At 36.8% G+C, this 23,068-nt stretch overlaps 1 protein-coding gene across 4 annotated transcripts in view; it reads left to right on the top strand.

The window, feature by feature from the left end:
* BBS9 (Bardet-Biedl syndrome 9) overlaps positions 1–19,900 on the top strand; it is a 291,677-nt gene extending 271,777 nt beyond the window's left edge. For all 4 annotated transcript variants that reach the window (XM_085051384.1, XM_085051383.1, XM_085051386.1 and 1 more), the window contains one exon: positions 16,169–19,900. In XM_085051384.1, the coding sequence (XP_084907510.1) occupies positions 16,169–16,215 (47 nt within the window). In that variant the 3' untranslated portion in view covers positions 16,216–19,900. The remainder of the gene's footprint in view (positions 1–16,168) is intronic.
* The last annotated feature ends 3,168 nt before the right edge of the window (positions 19,901–23,068 follow it).

Below are 23,068 nucleotides of genomic sequence, written 5' to 3' on the forward strand. Positions count from 1 at the left end.
GACAGGGGGAGACTGCAGTGCTGCACTTAGTTTTGCACGTGCATGTGAGTATCTGATCCTGCCAGTGTGTTAATCATACCCATGTGGCACAGAGCTTGTGAGCCCCACTCTGTCCCACAGAAACATGAGCATAAAATTGGGCATCTCTAATGGTGTTGATTCTTCCTCTCTTCAAATGATGCAATTTTCAGTATAATCTTTTTATAGAACATTTACAATCAGGAAAGAATTTTTAGAGGTATTAAATTCACCAAGCTTTTAAAAATATGATTGTTCTTTAACGTGTGGCTTTTTTATAAAGCTAACTGGTGGCAAAATTGTAGGGTTATTTTCTAAGTTTAATACCATCCTCTAACTTAGAAGTGCTTCCTTATGGACTATTTTCCTAGTGAAGTAAGTAGTTAACTGTCATGGTGTGGCTTTTGATTTTAAATGGTTTTTTGGTTCCCCAGAATTTCTTATGTAAAGTTACTTTTATCCAGGGAAAATCATCGATTCCATTTTTTTTTTCTACTGAATTAGTGGAAATTAGTAGTGAATTAGTTTATATAAACTTTTTCATGCAACTTCAGTGAATATCTCTGAGACACAGATGGATCATAGGAAACCAAGCTGAAGAGTGCATCTATTTCCGTTTCACTTGAAGGAATTGGACATACTGAAATGGGGTATTTGGATTTGCTGTGCTAGAATATACCAAAATTATAATTTTGAAATGTCTTGTTTGCATCCAGTTGTTTTGTATTGAACAAAAATACCTTTCATTTTAATCTGCTTTGAAACCTAATGTAACCATGACTGTTGATTCATGTTCTTATCTCCTCACCCCTGTTTAACCCCCATGACCAGTTTCTCATGAAGAGATAAACATCTCAAAAGTATATAATTTCATACAAATTTCATATAAGTGGTCAGATGGCTGTAAAGGAGAAGTTCAGATTACTAGGGAGAAGGCTCAAACAAGAATGAATTTAAGTTAGCAGGTGAGTTTAATATGAATTTGAATACGTATGGCCTTTACTCAAAACCAACCTAATTTGTGGTTCTCGCTTGGGAAGATCTTTGTAGATGTGAAAGGTTCTGTGTACTGTGAGATGAGATGACAGGAGACATAGGTGGCTTTAGCTGGGCAAACTGTGGGAGAGGGAGCATGTAAACCTGACAAAAATCAGGAATAGGAATCAGCATGGGACTTTTTCATTTCTGTTGTTCGTCATAGCATTGCTGATCTGAAACTTAGTGAAAAGTTTCTTTATTTGCTTTATTTCCATGTTTTGATATAGCAAATACCAACTTGCTTTATTTCCATAAAGCAAGCTTTCCACTTCCAGAATTGAGTTGCAATTGCAGACTTTGCACAGTTCAGAATATATATATATAATTGTGTGTGTATATGTATATATTTGTCCACTGTCATGGACAATGACATGACTATGAAAATCAGCCTTAAAAAAGTTCTGCTTTCATTATTCTGGCCTCTTGGCACTTCAGTGTTGTATTCAGATCTCAGAAGACCTGCCTTTGCAAATTTAGGTGACAGTTCACTCCTTGGCAAGTCAGATTTCAAAGAAAAAAGCTGTTCTTACAATCACTCCTAATTTTAGTGTTTGATACCAGCCATGAGCCAAATTTAGAAGTTTATTAAGAAAATAGATAACTTGAAGTCGGAAGAATGAAAGACACTAGAAAGTTACCTGGTCTTTTTAATGCTTCCAAGTGTTTCAAGTTGATTTATGGCCCTTATTTTATCTCAGCATGTTCAACAATCAGCAGATTTACCATGTAAACCTCTGCTTTATCTGCTTTGTTTTTCTTTCTCACTGTTACAATTCAACATAATGAGATGCAAGTTATCCTTTTATCTTCTTCTTACTTTTAAGTTAGCAAAAAATGAATGTGGTAAAAGTTTTGTTAGCAACTTGTAAATCTTTAATGACTGTAAAACATGATGCTATCTAGTGTTTACAGTTTTCAAGAAAATGGTCTAAGGAGTGTCTTCCAGCTATCAGATCAAATATAAATAATGGTGGTGGTGCAGAATTTGGCAGAGTGAATATAAGTATGTACATGATTACCTAATTATATATGACTGTATAGGTATATTTGCATCATGATAATAATGTGCTTTTAAAGTTTTAATCTCAAGTATATTATCCTTTAAATTTTCGCCAGTAATCTAAGGAATTTGAAAAAAGCTGACTTAAGAAAGTTTTCTTTTTTCTTATAGATAATGTCTGTTCATAATGTAGAAATCATACAAGTACAACGCAGTTCACTAGGAAAATGAGCTTAGTGTTCTCAGTTTAGTTCAAGTTGGACAACACATTATTTGGCACAATCAAGTGGCCTTGCTTCAGGAGAAGTATAAGACTGAATAAGCATAGAGTTTTTATTATTTGAGTGAGTTGAACCGTATGCTTAGAACGATGAGAAACCCTTGTACTGCATCCCACCTTCTTTCAATTACACTGCTTTTATAAGCACTGGATTTAGAGTAAAAAATTGTCCTAGAGAAAAGCTGTTCTTTCTTATTGTGTATAGAGGAAAGGATGCATAGTTCTGCCTTTTATGAACTGTGTTTCTGTAGACAAGAAAAGTTGTGTAAGTTTTTTAGAAACAGTGATAAAAATATTAGTACATATTTTAAAGAGGATGTTTTTCAGAAAAGCAATGTGAGATATTTTGTATTCAACAAAAAATAATTTTGCTATGTTGCCTATTGCTCTTGTGACTTGCCTGTTGAGCAAAACCTACTTTTAAGTGAAAATGCCCTTTGTCCAATCTTAATGGCTCCTTGGTAACATGTTCACTTCTGTTGGGGTGCAAGTCTTAAATTAAGCATCCATTAAGTTGCTGTGAATTCTGATGTTAAGAAGGATGACACTCATGCATTAAGAAAGAAGTCATTCCAGTCCATGGAAAGTGTGTATTGTGCTGAAAGACTAAGACAGAATAGACTGCCAGTAGTGAGCTTCCCATTGTGGAGGTCTTCAGAAGGAGTCTCAGTTACCAGTTGGAAAGAACTAGCTCGAAGACAGGATTTAATCAAAAGCATGACAAAAGTCCTCAGTCTGGTATGTCTGATGCTTTGCTTAGAGGTGTTGAGCATGGGGGCCTGAATTTTCAGACTGTGATTGCAATAAAAGGATGGGATTATTATGCAGTTGGTTTATGGGTTGAAGAGGAGCTATTGAATTTCATTTCAAAAGGGAAATGAAAGAGACTGTGTTCTGTATGCAGTTCTGTCTTGGACCTAAAGTTAAAATGCACAGGGCATTTTAGATGGCTTGATCTTGAGCTGAGGTTAAATAAATAAACTGTGAAGTTAAGTGTAGTTATCAACTACTCAGTCAAACAAAAAATAAGGCAGCCTTTTTCATATACTCTTGGCCTTCTTGGAGGTGCCAGAGGAGGAACTTCAGTATTAAGGGTGTTGAAAATAGCTAGTAAAGCAGAAGCCAATGCTAATAAACAGTTTTGGAAGTACTATGAGTGGTTTAAGCATAGTCTGGATTATTGTTATTACTGTGTTAAATCACAGCAATCAAATGGCCAAGCATTGCTTTGAATGATTAAGTGGAACGGCCGTCAATGAAAAGCCTTCAGGCTGCAAAGCAGGCCCAGGGATGGGTGTGGTCGTGGTCAGCTCTCCCAAACATTACTTTGGATGCTGTTGTAGATACAGGGCAGGGTGTTACATGATATTTTCAGGATCTGGCAGATTTTAGTTTGGTTTGGATGTTTTCTATGTACCTTGGCAGGCATGTGTATCCCTGCAGCCATACAGCCCTCCGCATTAATGGCTGAAGTAACACCTACTGGTGAGGCAGAGTCAATCAGCCACAGGCTGCTGTTGACTCATGACTTCAGTTGACTCATGATCCCATTGAGCTTTGAGGGTCACCCTTGTTCCCACCCTGAAGGCCAATGCCAGTTTCTGTCATGACTTTTGAGTACCCATTGATTAAGAACGTAGATGATGTGCTTTGTGGACAAATGAGCCAGGGCCTTTAAGGAAGATATGGCAGGGCCTTGTATTATTTCCATCAGTTAATTAAGTTAATTAAAATTGCTTATTCCTTTTTATAATAGCCTTTTAGGTAGATTGCATTAATAATAGAATTGTAGAAGCATAGAATCATCTAAGCTGGAAAATACTTTTAAGATCATCAAGTCCAGCCACTGAGCTCAGTGTGTCATTGAGTCCAGTAAAGAGCTCAGCCTGTCAAAACAATACAGAAAGATCTCACAAAGAAAGTGATTTATTTCAAACTATTCAGACTTTATAACCTTCCTCATATATTTTTGTCTCTCCTGGAAGAGCCTGGAAAAACAGATGAGGCTTGAAGTATGCCAGATCTGAGTATTGTTCAAAGGGATTTTTAGATCCGAATTAGAGAAAGAATAAAGGAAGAGAGCATTTTGATCTTGGAAATTCTGGAATTTGAAAGGTAAAAAAGTAGCAGAAGCATTTATATGGTATCATTCAAAACAGTCTTGGCTTGAAAGGGAACTAGTGTTGCAACATCTCTGAAGATCAGTATCTCAATATGATCCATTTTAGTTTTACAAATATTAAGTCATTTACCTTGTCATCCCATGCATGATGGCAATAGATATGAGAATGGCTCATGCTTTTTTAAATCTGTAACTTGTTAAAATGACTGGCCATCCTTTTCCAAGCTACTGCACAGGATCTTAGGCTGATAAAAGTTATGGAATCTTTCAGGCAAATACTACTGCTGATGGCACAATTTGATTTCTTATGTGTGGGTGCAGAAGATATAGCTGTATTAAGCATATTCCACCATGCCTAAAGGAACCGTCTATCTCGAGCTGCTTGGTAGTCCATACAGCAATCCATTATATTTGGATTCAAATACCTGGACCTATTTCAACAGTGATTCAGTTTTATTGCCTTCTGAAAGACATGAGAGAAGAGTAGGTGCTACTTTAAACAGTGTATTTAAAAATTTGATACATGTTCTTCATATTTTTACTGTTTTCTTGTTCATCTTCTAGATTAAACTAGTAGATTAAACTTCTCATCTCCACGCACCATTGAATAAGTGATTTTCACACATTCACAATCATGCATTTCTGCTGGCCTGTTTCATTCAGGTGATCATATCTTTGCACCTTTAGCTGAAAATACTGTGAGGATGATGTTTATTTTCTTCTTTATGTGATTTCATGGGCTGCAGACCCTGATTTCATAGGTGAGAGATTGGAAAACACTTGCAATTCCAAGTAAAGATTAAACCAAAACTGTTCTATACCTTGACTCACAGCTCCTTTCAGAACATCTTACATGTGAGGTATATTGCCCTTCTTCCAACAATATTCCAGATTGGAGCAACAAGACATATAAACTGCAAACGCATTGAGCGAGAAGCAATAGCATCCAGCTTGTTGCAAGATCCTAGTAGAGGCAGATAATGGCCAGGCACAGTGGGACTATTTTAATAGTCTGCATTTTAATAAATCTTCATCTACTGTATTTAGATTTCATTTTTACTATAACAGAATGTCTCTCAGTAACATTTCTCTCGCTGTAATTTTGCCGAAACTATCACCTTGAGAGACTCCAATGGAGTTTTTAGAACTCTTTGTGAACTTTGATGTAAAATTCTCCTGCAGTGAGAGATCAGAGCTGCTGTGTGTAAAAGCACAGACTTCTTTGAGAACATTTTCTTAGGAAACAGATGCTTTTCTGTCTCCAAAGTTTTAAACAAAATTGTATTGAGTTAAATGTAATATAGGACTTAGGTATTTCCTTAGGTGATGTCACCAGATTTTTTTAGATTTATAACCTCCTGCAAAAACCCCGTATCAACATTACTTGGAAGTCATGGGCCCAGTAAAGTGTAAAAGATTTTAAAAAAATTCTTTTTATTACTAAATGGGCATTGTTATCAGGGAAACCTGAATTTCATACTTCAAGAATTTCATGCTTCAAGAGAGATCATTGTTCGCATTAATTAATAATATTTAATTGGTAATATTATACTACTCCTCAGAGTAAAAAGAGAAAACTGGTTGGCAGGTTAAAAGACTCTATAGTATGAAAATTAGGCTCTCCTGCAAGCATTTACATGTGTGAGAATTCCTACAGGACTCCTTAAGTTCAGTTGAATTACTTATGCATAAGCCACAGTAAGTGTTTACAGTACCTGACCTTAAATCAAGGATTTTTTTTTTTTAACTATCTGTGGTATACCCTTTAACTATGTTGGGATTCGGCACTTCGTTTTAAAATGTGCCAAGCCACTGATGTTGTTTAAACTCCCTCCGGAGCTGGAAAGAGCTGCAGTGATTGATAAATTGAAATATTGCACAACAAAAGGTCTCCCTCTCCCTGTGCTTCAGCGTATTTTCTGGAATGTTTTTATCTCATTGAATCTTTTAGGGATTGATTTTTGGTTTAGCATATTTGTCTTTGCTTTTTTAGCTCTGTTCAGGCACTTACCCTGTTAGTCAATGAACAAATAGTCAACGTTATATAACCTCCAGAATGAAATCACTTGCTCTTCCTAGCATCATTCATATCCACTTCAGTGAGAAGCCTGTGATCGAGTTAGTTGTCTTGCATTGTAGATTCAAGTCATTTACATGACATGAATTTATTTTGAGCAGCGTCCTTGCAGAAAACAGTAATTTCAACATAACTTGCATTTGTTGTGGGAATCCCATAGCAGGGACATTTCCTGAAAATTTGTTATACTGAATTGCCTGTCTATAAAAGTTGAGCATGTTTTCCCTAAAGTCACAAAAAATTATGAAAGCTATATTGGTTTCCTGCAGTCTGACTGTACTTAGTTTTTATTGCTTCCTGAGCCCATGAGAAAATCCATAATGCATTTAAAACTGTTACTTTCATCATTCCAAGCCTTAGATGCTAGTGTGTTGGCTTCTACTCTTTTTTCTGGAGGTGCTAAAAGGCTCAGTCCCACAAAGTCCTGCCCTTGTTCTGGTTCTGCTAATCGGTGTGATGTTGGAGGGCACAGAAATTTCTTGTTGTTGTTCAGCTTTGGGCCATAGGGATCCTTAACTGGATCATCAAATTTGAGTAGCTTTACAGTTTTTGTTGTGAGTACTGAAATTGCCATTATACTTACTATGGCCAAGATATGCCTGGAAAAATTCAGGGGTGTAGCACAGGGTAACTCACTTCCATCTGTATGAGACAAGACTGTTAGTAGTGGGAAAGTAATGGAAATAAGGAGGTCTTTAGTATGTTGAGCTATTAAACAGTTTAGAATAGATATCAGATAAAAAAATACGAAGTGCTTTTATACAGAATTTGGACTTGATGGACTTGGTCCTTGTGGGGTCCCTTCCCACTTCAGTTATTCGATGATTCTGTGATACACTGCCCCTCCATCCCCCCACAATCATCCCTTGCATTTGCAAATATAAGATTTTTCAAAGAAGGGCAATGGCACCAAAAAACTCCAAGGCAGCAAGAAGAAAAAGCAGATACAGAGTGTTGGTGAGCAATAGAAAGGAGTTAAGTGTGTATTTATAAGACATTTCATCTGTTGCTTTAGAACAGGCTCTTTTTATTTTGGTTTTTTGCTTTTAAGCCAACACTGAGACTTATCAAAAGATTGCATTGGGGAAAACCTCCTGGAGCATTTTTCTCATATACTGTAGCTTAAAAAGAATGTGTGAAATTCAAGATTGGAAAGTATTATATAAAAGTAGTTTTTCCTTCTTTTTTTTTTAAACACATTTTTCCTCAAACCTACTTCTCTACCAAAGTCTTTTTTCCCACAACACTCCAAAGGAAAAATGACATCAAATGGTAAAATCCTGTTGTATGCTATTTCCAGAAGAATCCATGGAAATCTTGAATATGATTTTATCATTTGCACTGTAATGTTCCATTTTAACAAGGAGCAACATACTGAAGAGTATTCAGTTGCTGAATACTTGATGGTAAGCAAAAGCTGATGTTTCTGTGACTATTACAAAGCGCATAGGAATTTGTAGCACCTCAGATCTGTTGTATGATAATAGAAGTTAGAAATGGAAAACTCTTGTTATATCAGCTTGACCATCTCCCTGACCACCAGATTTTTGTCTTCATTTGGTACTAATTTGCAAATGTCACAAGCCATGTGGCTTCCACCGCTTCCCCGGGGAGAATACATGGCCTTGAATAAAACAGCCTTGAATTAAAACAGCCTTGAATATTCCTTTCCTTGACTTCATCTTCTTGATCCTCTTTCATATCTCTTTGTTTTACTGAACAATTCCTAATGTTGCTTTGCCTCTAGCTATTTTCCTCCTCTCCCTCTCCTCTCTTCTGTTTTCTACAAAATCACACAATTATTTATGCTGTTCTTTTTGGAATTTCTTCTATTTTGTTATGTCTTTCTGGTATTAGGGAGCCATGGGCTTTTGTGTACTGTAGGCTATAATGAACATGTTGGAAATCTCTACTGGAGAAACTGATATGTATGTATGAAGGTACTGAGCTGTTTTGTGGCCCTACAAGTTAAACTCATACCTAAGTACAAATTTGTATCAGACTCTTTATGCAAGAAAAGGTGGGGCTTTTTTCCCCCTGTAAGCTTAGTAGACTTTTTATTCTATGTTTTACTGAAGGTGGTGTTGGTTAAAGCTGCCTATAGTTTGCATGGATGTATCATAATAATTTTGTTGAAAGCTTCAACAAGGGTTTTTTTTTAAAACTTTCTGACTTGAAGAAAAAAAAGAGGGAAATTTTGTTATTTTGGAACAACCTCCAATGATTTATTCAGGTTTCTTTTTTTTCCTCTTCAAATGAAGTATTTCACTTAGACTTCTTATTTTTAAAAAAATTGTATTCAAGGAAGTTTTTTTGCAATACTTCAGTGTGAAATGAAAATTCAAAGGATTTTTAAAATACAAAAAATGCTGTAATTTTTTTTTATTTGCCAAACTGATCTGACAAATTCAGCAGAAATTTGACTGATGATTTATTTGACCTGTATTTACAGATTTCAATTGAAAATCTCAGCTGAAAAGTTTGCTCAGTATTAGCTCAAGTGATATTTTGTAGATGAGGAATGTTTGAAGAGGGAGGTTGTAGGTCTCCAAGATGTCAATTATGAGCTGCAGCCAACCTGTAGGAGTAGAAATTGACTGTAATATATATATATATGGTATCCGTGAAGGCTTTTAGATCTTCCTGCAGGCAGACACTGGGTGGTTGTCTCCAGGAGTAGGATTCACTGTCATTCATATGAAAATGGTGGAAAATCTTGCCCTAAAGCTAACCTACCCCTGGAGTTTTGCCTATCTGTCACGGTGATCAAAGATAAAGGATTTGTTAATAGTCAGCTGGCTGGTCATCTGTCCGGGAAGTCAACACAACAGCACAATGAATCAGGCAGGCAAAAGACTGATTGCTATGGCATTGCTTCTCCCCAGGAAAAAGCCAAGAGTTAGGTCTACACAAAACAGACCCTGGTTTTAATATAGTCTGTTTAATCTCAAGGTGCATGGTCCAAGTGGGTTTTTTTTTCTGACAGCAAATTCTTAAAGACCCAACATTTATGGAAAGCTTGATAGATGCAGTGAATAGGAATATATAGGCATGATGGAGAATAAATTGAAGCAATGGCATTTGTATGGCCATAATTACTTAAGTCTTAGATTTGTATTGTCCATATTTGCCTTAGAAGTCACTAAATTAATTTACCGCCCTAACAAAGGCTGATAGCTAATTAGAAAGAAGGGACATTTAGCCACTGTAAAAGTAAACTCATTTGTAGGATTTACTTCCAGGCAAGAAATATTTGTTCCAGCTGAAATATGTAATTTGTGACTTCTTGAGATCATCTCTAAATGAAAAGAATCAATTTTCAAAACCTTTCCAAGCTTTCCTAGAAAAATATCCAGGATTTGGTAGGTGATTGTGAGAAGTCAGATATTTGGAGAAAATGAGCATTTTTCGCACAAAATTTTGGCTTCATTGAAATTATGCTTCCTATAGTAATGATCAATGACATCACTTTAGACAGGTAACTGCTTTTTAAACAGCTTGTCATCCTGCAAGCATATTCAGTTTGCTCTTTCTAAAATTTTTTGATTTTTTAACTCTTGTTCGTAAGTGTAACTTAAAACACTGTTATTAGAGTGCTGTTTACAGAGCTCTACATTGCTTCAAATTAACTAGCATCCCATTCCTCTTGATCTCCTTATTATCTATATATGTAAGCTGGATTTGGTGTTTTAACAGCTCCTTGGTTCTTAGAGAATATGTTTATTCCAATTGTGTGTGTATGAGGAGTGTGTGTGTGTGTGTATTTATGTATATATATTTATATGTACATGTGTATGTAACTGGAGTCATTAGAAGAAGCAGCTCTGCACCTTGGGAAATTTTAGTGATGCCACTGGATGTTTTTCCTGGCGTTCAAATTTGATAACTTTATGTGAGAAACATTTCACGTATCTTGGGCATTTTCCAAATGTGAATCAGAAGAAAGACATAAAGAAAGCCATACTGAGGGCTAGTGCCTAGAGGCATGAATGCACAAGAACTTTGTAAGTTGTTTAAAACTTAATTAGAAAAACCCTATGTGGACTGTTGGTAAATGTTGCCTTTGTCATTGTTACCTCCTTATTAACTCCACTGTGTTAGGCTACTACATGTCACTATTAAGTCAGAATGACAAAAGGAATCCTTTGGCAAGGTTTTTGTGAGTTTTGTGGGAATAGACCCTCTTCTTTCCCCAAGGTCAGAGCTGCCCCTTCCACCCCTGCTATTTTGTGGCATTTAGGAACTTAGCAGTGTGTACCTTCCCGTAGGTTGGATTTGTCACGTTAGTCGCAGTTAGTGGGGGGCACATTTGCAGTGATGGAAACGGTTGTTTCACTTTATCCACCCTGTGATGTATATGGTCCCTGAGGACAAAGCAAAGTTCACTGAATGAAGCCTTTTCTCTCAGTCACACTAAATGAAAAACAAATTTATTTGTTTTACACAGTTCTTTAGTGAATGAGTCAGCCATGCTTCCCACTTACTCAGCTACCATCACTCTACTTTCTGATACAAAAATCTGAGCATTTTTAAATTATGTGTGCAGTGGTCAGTGATTCACTGGTGACTTGGGGAAGCAATGCTGAAGCCCACTCTCAGCTTATTTGACTATTAAAAGTCATACAGAATACCAGTCAAATCCAGTTTCTCCTGTTGAAGCAGTATAGGAAAGTTTGTAGCTTGTTGATTTTGCAGTACTCCATTTTGCACTCTTCCTAAACAGTGTCTCTTTGATAAGGAAGACGGTTGCTTTCTTCAACTTTTTGAAAAGCCCTTTGGATTGTGCTTACAGAATGAAGAAAGTTAAATGCTAAGAATAAGACAGCTGTGTACATTTCCTCTGCAGTTTGTAACAATAAAGAAAATTATTACTAATGAATAGATGGGCCTTCTTAAAAGAAGAATTATGATTTTCATAAATGTGACTTAAAGGTGCTGGGGAAAAATCTGTCATCTTTTGTTAACAAAAAAGCAAAAAGCTATTAACTTTGGTCATTTGGAACATTTAGTTTTGGATCCAAAATTTTATGAAAAACAGTTACTTTAAAGCTGTAGTTTCTTCTAAAGCTGTCTTATGTCAAGTCTAGAAATAGCAATACTAACCATTAGGCCATGAGCTGGGGATGGGTTTTTTCCTCTTTTAGGTGGGAATAGCTGAAGGACAGGGTGCCTCCCTTTTCTAACTTAATCTGAACTCAAAATAACTTTTGTCTTGTTACAACAGCTCTTTTCTGAGTCACTGTATGAAAAAGAGACTGGAAGTATTGGATATTGTAGATCAAACACTTCAAAGCCAACTTTGACTTAGTTTTATGCATGCTTTAGAGTAGACTAATGTACAATAGTATCCAGGAAACTCAGCCAGTAATTCATAAGGGTCCAAAATGTTCTGCTTAGGATGAATCATAGCAGCATAAATGATAGGATTGGAGAAGATCCTTTAGGTCATCCAATTCAAAACCTGTGTATCTTCCTTTTCACTAATCCCCACTAGGATTTCATCTGCCCTATCTCTGTAAACTTCCCATATCCCTGACTCAGCCACCTCCCTGGATAGTTTCTTCCATTGCCTAATTATTTAACCTGAACATCTTTAAACCTTACAATTTATGACTACAGAAAATGATTCTTTCTCCTCCCTTCTGCCATCGTGCTCAAATATCATCTCTCCCTTTAAATGGGTCATTGGAGTTTTTTTCTTCTAACTGCGTGAATAATCTAGGAAAGTTGGGGGTTTTCAGCTGTCTTTGGTGCTTCTGTCACTGTAACTGATTTGCTTTGAACTTTTGGTTTTCAAGCCTCAAAAGTACATTTTAATCTACAAATGAACTTTCTGTTACTCAATGATATGTATTAAGTAATGCTTTTGAAGAAGTAAATAACATGACTGAAGTATTCCATGTCTTTGTTTATAGAAGCTGCTTTCTTGAGGGTGCTATCTGACAAATACACAACATTTGAGGGATTTAAGTGACTTTCTTGGTGTCAGATTGTCGCTGTTGAGCAGCTAGCAGAGTAATGAAGGCACCAGTTCTCAGTGGCAAGAAGGAATGACCTTTATTGTTTTGATTTCATCACATATATAGAGTTCTCAAAAGTTACCCAGATTGGTCAGTCAGAAGCTTTCTCCCAGGCTTGATTGGCCAGGCCTGCACTGTCCAAGTTCTGGGACACTGTTCCAATAACATCCAAACTTTATCTTTATTTATAAAATACAAGAAGAATTCTCGTGGGAAAAACCTGTGCTAGCCACATCAGATATATTTAATCTCATCTTACCAATCAGGATATTAATATAATAATGTATTCTGACCTTGTTTTGAAAACTGAACTCCAAAATCTCTTGGAGTTGCTTGGAGTTGCATACTGCTGAGTTAAAATTTATTATTTCCAGAAGCAGCTTCCCAGTTTGTGGCTGTGTTGGTAAACAGAGACATAAACCTTTTAATATACATTTCTATAAGTATGTGCTCAGACCAGTGTTATGATAGGATTTTTGGATGCTCTATTAAAGGAAAAATTGAAAACATCATAATGGGGGATATGAAGATGAAAGGAAGCTTTTTATTCCTGATGAAATGAGGTAAAGAAGCCTCAATTTTCAGAATTTATGTTTATACCCTGTATTTTTTAGGATCTGCCTAAGCTTGTCAGAATATGCTAATGAGAAACCTCTCTGATGTTAATTATATAATCTGCTATAAAGTAGAATGTGCCAGTTAGATCAATGTGACATTTATGTTGTTCTCCTAGATGACTAATAAATATTGCATGTTGGAAAAAATACAGGGTAGAAGTGGGAAGGCTGGTTATTACCATGTGTGTTTTCCTGGTTCTGTATTACCTCCTATTTTGGAGTTGCACAATAAAAATAGCTGCAGTCTGTACCTCACCTGTCAGCTCACCTCTCCCACAGTTTACTCATGTAGTAGTTCTTTGATCCATGCAGAAGTATTCCAGGTTCCCTATAGCCATGTACAGTACTGTTGTGCAAACTTGTGTGAAACCAAGGTAAATCCCGCTCTGTGACTACAGTTCTGCCAGCCAGTAATTACAGTAAATGTGTTAGATTTAGGGGATCCCACGGCATTTTGTGAGCTTGAAAGCAACCATTCATATGGTTCACTTTGGCATGGCAATTTGTAGAAACAGACACAAGGGTTATTTGTAAGAAGTAAATTTCAGGGAAGTAACAGATTTTGAAGGCAGTGTCTTGAGCACTATTTTTTAAGTCAAATAATTTTTTAATATTATAAGTTCATAATAACACTTTTCACAGGCTATGTTTTCAGCCTAACAAAGGAAAAAATATGCATTAGGATATTATAGCCTTCTTATGGAGAGGTTTTTTCCCACCAGATATTTTTGTAAACCTCTCTTCTTTAATTTCTGTTCTGTTACGCTTCTGAGAGGTCCTGTAGCCAGCCAGTCCTCAAATGTAGGGAGGCTGAGGGCACTGTGCAGTGGCAGTGTCATGGCTTAAGTGTGCAACACTTATGCACAGGTTGGTAGACTCTTGGTCTCTGGTAAATCTGTATCCTTTTTTTCAGGTACAAAGAGCTGACCATAGTCATAGCTCCTTATTTCTGTTTCTCATTCGGATTATGTGTGTGTCCAGCTTTTATAGGAGTGTGCAGCAGCCAGTTTCATAATTCTGGCTCTATTTGCATTGGTTATGGTGGAAAAGCAAGATATTCTCTGGGACTTTATGCAGAGCTGTAAACAGTTTAACAAAGCTATGTAGTCAGGAACAGTGTTAACTGTAGCTTTGCAGTGGTTTCTATGCTGCATTGAGCTATGGTGGGTATTTCACTGCAAGTGCATAACTTAAACACAGACAGTCGCTGAGGAAAGCCCTGCAGAAGTAGCACAGTGGAAAAAGTTAGTTATTTCCATGGTGCGTTTCAAGCAGTATCTCCTTTTATCTTCTCTCATATTTGTTAATCTCTTAGTCCTAGAGCAATGTTTCTTTCTCCTCCCCAGAATTTGTAACTCATCTTGGTTTCCTATAATCCACGTTTCATTATCATGCTCCCTACCTCCCTCCCCGTGATCGTTGATGAAACAAGATGGGACCTGCTGCTGGTCCCTTTGGCATCCCAGTGTGTGCTACGTGATAAGAGCTCTGAACAAAAGCACTGCCATTTGAGGGCTGACCTTTGAAAACCCAAGTCAGCTCTTTACACGATACTTCTAATTGTCCTTAAGAAAAGCAAGTAGCAGCTTCAGTAAGGGGAACTTCTTAGGCCCTTGGGGCCTTGGGCTTCCAGCTGTTGCTGAAATTTTACTGCTTTACTCTTTTGTATCTCAAGGCTTGAGATAACATTTGTTCAGTTTAGTACCATCACCCATGAAACCCACTGTAAATACTAAAATCCCCAAGCACCAAAAATATTGGAAGGGTAAAATAAAAACTGGAATAACAAATTTCACATTGATCATGTGAAATTGCACAGATCTAAATGAAAGCATATTGATTTAAATTTATGTAGGTTATCGGTGTTAAATTCTGTATGAACATGATTGTGAAAACAGTTAGGCTGACAGGAGACTGGCAGCTTTGGTTTAGAACATTGTAAACTCAGATTTTATTCTGCTGAGCTGCTGGATCATTTCATTGTGTGTTGGGGGATTTCAGCCTTCTTCAGAGTAGAAGGAAAAAAACCATATCAAAACAAACCTCATAAAATCTGTGTGTTATTTTATTATTACTCATATATCATCTGGAGATGGTGCCAATTTATTTTGAATTGCTTAAATTAATTAGAAAAGGATTTAAGTTATATCATTTTCAATCTAAACTAAGAATGCATATGTAAGAAACTGCTGGGTGAAATAACCACTTTTAATGTAAGTCATTCAAGTATGTGTGCATACAAATTTGTGTGATTATCCACTGTTTTCTTTCTCCCTAGATATTCAAAGCAACTTTTTATGAGTCTCTACCCACTTTTCAAATTGTGTCAGGTTCAATATTGCAAAGATTATTATCCTGTCTGAAACTGATTAATCTCTTGAGCTAATACTTGAAAATAGGAAACTCATTCTCTTGGCTTAAAGCAGAAGTTATCTGCAATACACAATTATGGCTATTTTCCCCTTGCCCAAACTGATAGTCATATATATAGAGAGAGATAGATATAGATATAGAGATAGATAGATAGATATATTCATATATAGCTATATATAAAGGTATATCCTTGTTAATGAGTGAGTGAGTGCATACAATTTTCTATTGGTTTGCACTTTGTGTTGTCATTTCTTTCCCAGAAAAAGGGACAGGATAAACGCAAGTAGATTGGAGTAACTATGTGTCATATCGTATGCCCAGTTGTTCTCTGTCATTTTTTTCTGATGCAAAAGTAGTCCATGATTTTGTAATTTGATCTGTCATCATCCATGATATGCACAGAAAAGTTGATGTGAAATTGCCCTTATTGCCTTAATTTTTTATATTTTCTGAACTTGTGAGTGCTTGAATTTGCAAGTTAAGCATTTTTATGCTGTTTTGCATGTAATAAATTGTTTCCTACAGCTATAACCAAGGCTTTCACAAACTGATAGAATCGACTATATAGTGCATGTAGTTGCCAACTACACTGAATTTTTAAGCATCTTCTTTTTGCTTTACAGGCTTGTCTGAGGATGCAGCAGAGGAAACAAAAAGCCACGAACTCTGAAGACAACCCTCAGGAGGCATTTCTATCTGATGCCAGATGCATTTATAATGCAGCAGTACCAATCCATTTTACTTTGTACTGATTGCAGCTTTCAGGAGAGGACTGTACTAATTCATATGAAAGCAAAAAAGTTCTACTCTAATAATTTGGTTGGGTCTCCCTGCTAACTACTAGCATCCTTTTTGTGAGCAAAGTTTAAGCACTTACCCAACTGTGGTAGGGTGTTGTGTTGTGTTTTGTGATATATCATCGCTTTATAAGGATTCAGTTGATTGATCAAAGACTGTTTACACATAGTTAAAAGCAACCTTTGTTTCAGGACATGTTTTGTCTTTTTAAAAAAGATATTCTGAACTGCACCTCCCTTTGAGATTATATTAACATTTGTTATATCACCGTTTTGACAAAAGATAACCATCTCATTTCCTCCTGTACTAACATTCATGATTCCAGACAGCTGAATTCACCACCAGGAGAAAAACTGGTAATCCATCAACTCTTTTCCCCCCCTCTCTCATTGCTTACACAGACTCCTGCTCTCTAGAGATATAGAGTAAAATATGGTTACTGGACATAAAGGGCAAACCCTTTTGCCATTAACTATGTCACTATGAATGGGAATAAAGTTTACACTGTAAGTACCTTGAGCTCAACAACACATGGATCTTTTTATGGTTACCTGTGATTTCTGATTTCTTGTCAATCAGTCAGTTCTAGTTATGGGTAAGATTTTCAAAAGTAACTAACAATTTTTGAGTGCCTTAATTTTTATTAATCCAGTTGGAGGGTGCTTTGACTGTTGTGTATTTAGAAAGTGCTGAGTATTCACCTCCTGAAGATCAGGCCCATGCAAGGTGCCTGAAATGCAACACCCAACAACTGAGGCAAACTTTGAGAGGACCTTGGCCTAGAGTTTGGAAGAGCCAGGCTTGTGTCTGGATTTCTGAGAATGAGTTATTATTAAAATATACTTGGAACTGAAAATAACTGAGACCTGGATCAAGTGTATAAACAGGCATTTGAACAAGGCATCTCCTGGCTGTTGCTAGTTCATACCAAAATATAAGTTGCAGTCTTTTGGACAGCAGTTACAAAATGCACTGATAGCCCCAGTTGAGTTTGTGGAAGATACAACCGCATGAGCCACATCCCACACTCCTGTTGGTTTCCTCAACAGGGGTTCATCAGCTCCTGTTCCAGCTGTAGTAAAGGTCCCTCCAACTCACTTTTGTGCTGTTTCAGAAGAGGTTTTAACAGTTGTTGTCAATGCTAGCTTGATCTATGGATAATGAGACTTTATTTTTCAGGTTGTTTTAAGCCATCAACCTTCATCATCTCCATATCTACTTTCAACTTCTTTACATCCACCCCCGAAACAAAACCAGCTTTGCACCACTTGTGCATCTGCTGCTTAACCCTCAGGTCCTACTCTGGCTCAGTATGTGATACAACTCTTTCAAGAAGCCTTTTTCAACATGTTAGATATTGAATAGAGCTCAGTAGCCAAGGAACTGGTAAGGCCTCTGATACCTCTAGGACTGAAGTGAGTTGTAACTCCCAACAAAAATGACATTGTTCCCCAGGAGACCTCACATATATCTACAAATTGTGGGGCCAGAAATCTTGCTTCTTTCCCAGGGAGGAAAAATCCTACCCCCTACTTGTTGTGGCGTGATTCTGCTTTCTGAGTTTTCTTCACTCTGATCCCTCCCCTGTGGTTTTGGTCAGGAGAGTGGTATCCAACCCATTGTCAAGGTACCCTGCTGTGCTGTGAAAACTACACAATAAAATAATCTCCTGTAGTCTCTGTACACACCTCGGTGACCAAAGAAAATCCATGGAGAACTAATCAATTACTGTAGCTATTAGGCTTAAATGTTAACTATAGATCTCAAATCTTCTTTTGTTCTCTTGTCAGTGGCTAGTAGGGAATCTAGAAAAATCAGGCACGGTTACTGCAGAAAGCCTGTACCGTAATGGTGTAGAATCCTGGACCAAAGAATCCTAAACTATAGACATATAATATAGCTGGAAAATACACTACTATGAAACGTCTGTGAAATATATTACTCTGTCATGATTCCCATTATTAAATGTGATCCCAGTGCTCAGAGCTGCCTGGCTTCGTTGGGACTTTAGGGTAAATGACAAGAAGGCACTCAGGTCAATTATATCATCCACTCTTATTTAAGTTATTTTCTGTCATTTTAAGATGTAATGCTCAGAAGCACTCTTATTTGCCTTTTCTACTCCATGCTTTGTAAAATAAGGTCTCATGAGAATAGCTTTACAAAAAGGAGAAAATATACTGGTAATAAAGGGGGGGAGGGGGGAGGAAGAAAAAGGTAGAACTGTCTCTAGTAGTAATGTATGACCTCTTTGTATGTTGTGCTAAATTGCAGTATTTGATGGTATCATCAAGATTTAAAAGTTGCGTTGAGTAAAAGTTACTTAGTTTTCCCCAATGCCAAATAGTCCATAATTCAGAGGAAGGAAGTAATTGAAATGTAGTCATTTTTGCAGCAGGCTAAGAGGAAATATTGTAAAGTAATTCTTAGCAATTCTCAAACGTAGTTTGAATTTTTAAGAAAGTTCTTTTTGGCTGGAAAAAAATCAGGCCAATTACAGGAAGTTTGGAAGCTAGAGAGGTGTAAGGAATGTAAGGAAACATTGCTAGTTTGAGGGGATCATATGTTTGGTTCTCATCAGTGATGTTTCTGAGGCTGAGAGAGGCATTGCTAGCCAGTCAAACTGTTCTGAACAGGATTTTAGAGTAATGCCTGGTCGGCTCTTCTGGCCAGCTGAAATATGCAGCCTATCTGGATGTTTAGCTAGTTGAGTAGGATTTTATATGGTTAAGTGGCTCACAGACAAAATTAATTTTAAATGACAATTTTATTGAAAATAAATCTAAAAGGAATTTTGTGACATTTGGAAAATAATGCTGTGAGTCATAGTATCTTTATTATCTAGAACTCTGAAAAACATTTTCTAAAGTAAGTCCTAACATAAAGTATATATTTTTCTGTTAAAAAAGGTAAAGACTTTTAATGTTTATTTTCTTGGTAGCATTTATTTTCAGAATGTTATCATCCAAAAGCTTTCTTTAATTTTGTTTTTCTGCCATTGCATTTTAGAAAAACAGATTAAAACAATTACTACTCTGATGACCAAAATCTGGAGGTCTGGACGCTGCTCATCTTTTGGGCTTTGTACACAATGCTGAGTTCAAACTAAGACTGTGGTTTCCAGCCCCAGAGTCATTCTTCTGTCCAACTATTATTCAACTGTGACACAGAAAAACAACATTTCTCTACTTTCAAGGGGCTGGGCTTTGCTTTATAATGTCTTGTTATTTTCTCTTCTTCAGCGTTTACTGTACAGAGAGAATTAGAGATAAGTTTAAATATTCTTGTATTGCTTATAAAGAGAAATTTACTGCCATAAACTGAAATTTGCTGAGCAGAGATTGTATTTCCATGTGAAGTTCTTCCAGCATTGGAAAAAAAAAAATTACAGGGTATGCATCATATTGAATAAGTATCTTTTCTGCTTATCAGAACCTCCTGTTTATAAATCATCTATTAAAAAAACCTGGTGCAGAAATACTGTAAAATATATGACATATGCCTGAAACCAAGCTTCTATATCACTTCTTTATTTGAAAGTAACCTTGAGTTTCCCAGAGCTTTGTTTGCTGTTATCCCTTCACATCTTGCTGGTTTCTTCATTTACTCGTTTATAGCATAAGGTTGCTCCCGTATTTATGTGGTATCTTCATGCGCTGTTTGCAGGTGACTTAGCTCCTTTGCGGCTCAAAGGTACAGTTTGTACAGTGCTATGCTGCTTCATGAGCCTTGATCCTGTCGAGGGGACATGCCCGCGGGGCCAGGCTTATAACTAAAAGAATTGACCCAAACTGGGATTGGTTATGAATGCGTTGTTTCAATGAGAATTTATCCTAATGTTCTAGTCGACCAAGTTCAACACAAGTTTGTTATTTATACAAACACTGAAAAAATGTGCTTGTTTTAGAGTCTTGAGCTTCCTCTCTATTTTTTTGTACCCTGTCTTGTAAATTCTTATAATAGTCAATAGTATCAGGAATGACTATTTCTGCCCTCCTTTACAAGATGGCTGGTTGTTTACTGCATAGAAGCTGCTAACTTGGGGGAATGTGCTTTTTCCAGGAGACCAGCAGATCACAGCAGAAATACTTAGCACTTCTATTTGCATTAAATGTATGGTAAGTGATCTAGTTAATTATGGGATGGAAGTATAACTCAGCTAATTGAATTGGCCTGGTCTTCTCTGACAATGTGCCCTGACTGCTCTATCTTTACATCTGCCATATAAAGGAGTACGAGGAACCACAACATGAACATAGATTTTAAAAAAGCATAATTGCTATTTTTAAGTACTGTGGTGTTTTTCAAGAGTTTCATGTTGTTGAAATCAGGAATGGGAGTAAAATACCCATTTATTTTCATGTGCACTCATTGCAGGTTGATGTTCCCTTGCATGTGCTGCTATATGCTTGGATTTACTATGTCTGTATGAGGCATTCATGCTTGCAGATGAACTGCTGTGTTGAAGATTTCAATATCCATTCTTGTGCTTTAAACGAAAGCATTGAGCAAAATCCCGTTTATATATCAGGTAAAAAACTGGGAAAGTAAGCAGAAGCCCTGGAAGAGATCCCCACCCTCAGGCTGCACCATGTAAATTGATGTTAACTCTAATGGGAGCATTTTCCATTTGATATAGCAGCAGCATATTGTATTTTTCATTTGTTTGCTAGCACCACTTTAACACTACACTGTCATCATCAAAAATATTCCTTTGGGAAATTATTTTTTGCAAAACCAGTTAATGCTCTAGGGCAAAGTGATAACAGTGTTTGATAAGATATTTTCCTTTGTCTTTATAAGCAGAATAGAGACTTGGAGTGCTTCCTAGGTGGGAATGATCAATGCCAATCATAGCTCGCCCTCCACCACAGCTCCAGCAGACTGACAGTATAACCAGCTGCAGAAACAAGATAAAAGCTGTCCAAATTGTGCAAGCTGTTGCCTGGCCCAAAATCTTGAAGGGAGGTCAGTCATCCTGAATCGTTACTGTAATCTGATTAGAGGCCCAAATCTACATTTGATAAATTCAAGTGAGTATTTTGCCATTGATTTTGACAAAGAGCATCCATACTCGTCTACTGGGGGCTGCATGTCAAAATAAGATGACATATAAGCACCATTGAACTCCTAGCTAGATGATGTAATAAATTATGAGGGTCTATCCAAAAGGTAGTATTCCCTAAATACAATATGCATGAGGCTCAGTTAGTGGATATTTGTTAAATAGCTGCCACAGTGCACCCTAGAAGTGATTGCTCATCTGCAGAGAATGATGCTGCATGTGAAACAGGCCCTTGCAAAATAAAGCCCAAGGGCATTTTATTAATGTTATTTCAGTCACTTATAGATGAAGTCACTCTTAGGATGATGATAGAAGCTTTTCAACAATCATAGCAATGCTATTAAATAGTTTAGGAAATCAAGCAATGAGCAGCATGCTCTTCTTCTGCTCCTCAACCAAGACAATGTGGAAAGAAAGTATTTCCAGGATGTATTCTTTTAGAAGAATGAACTTACTTAATTTGACATTTGGTCAGCACAAAACTTGGCCCTTTGTCTTTTAAAAAGTTGTGATGGTTTCTCTAAAGTGATGTTGTCATTGTGATTACTATTTCCTGAATTTCACATACTGTTCAAAAATTGGAAGCTCCAGAGTCTTCTAATTATACTGAGAAATTTTATCATTGTCAATGAATGTAGCACAGGTGCTATTCTTAGACTAGCTTAGGAACCAGCAAGTGTTTTGATCCAAGGATGACTTAGACCAGTCCTCCTTACTTTGGTAAATCTGATGAGACCATAGTGCAAAGTTTATGGTCTGTTTGGGAAAGAAAAGAGTTTTTATTCTATTTTAAATACTTTATTCATTTTAAAGGATAGATCAATCCCAGAGCATCTTGGAAGTGTTAGAGAGTATATGAAGAAGTTGGTCTGTAACAGATGATATTCCAATTCATTATGAAGCAAGCAGTCAGTAATTAATAGTTACTTCAAATGCTCACAATATTTTATAATCATGGTTGGATTCAATTACAAGAGACATAAAGGGGATTACTGTACTTCTTTTTTTTCCCTGATGGCATAATGAAGTCAAGATCCATAAGTACTGGAGAACAGACAAGTTACTGCATATATAATAGAAATTGGTTTTTTCAGCTGCCTGGATGTGTAGTGTCTTCCTTCCATTTGAGCAGTGACTGGTCCTATGAACCTGTAAGAATACAGCTTGGTAATATGGTGTGATTGCTTCTGATCCAGTAGAAACAAAGAGAATTTCTCTTGGCAGTGTATTTGAATGCCCTGTTCAGCATTAACTGGATATTTCATGGTGGTTCCACATGATTCTTTTGTCATGACACTGGACTGCCTATTTCAGGGTGCAAGTCCCAAAGGCAGTCAGGAGGAGTGTGACTTGTAGGGGAGCATTTTCCCCATTGTTCTGGGCAACAGTATTTCAAATGCAGGGATTTGTCCCTTCTGGTTGCTACTTAAAGGCCTGGAAGGAGGAAAAGGAGACACAAAGAGCTGGATTCCCAGCAGAATCCTGTCCAGATGCTCCCATGCCAGATGCCACAGAGAAATATATATTTTTTTCTATTTTTATCTCTTCTTTTATAAAAAAGTCATTCCGTGTTTATTATTTATTAGCTCATCTCATGGGGAGAGGAGTCTTTCCTTTGCTTTTAGTCTTCTCATCATCTGCATTTTTACTGGTAACAGTC

This window comes from Lichenostomus cassidix, chromosome 2 (assembly GCF_008360975.1).
Source record: "Lichenostomus cassidix isolate B80296 chromosome 2, HeHo_3.0, whole genome shotgun sequence".
Taxonomy (NCBI): Eukaryota; Metazoa; Chordata; class Aves; order Passeriformes; family Meliphagidae; genus Lichenostomus; species Lichenostomus cassidix.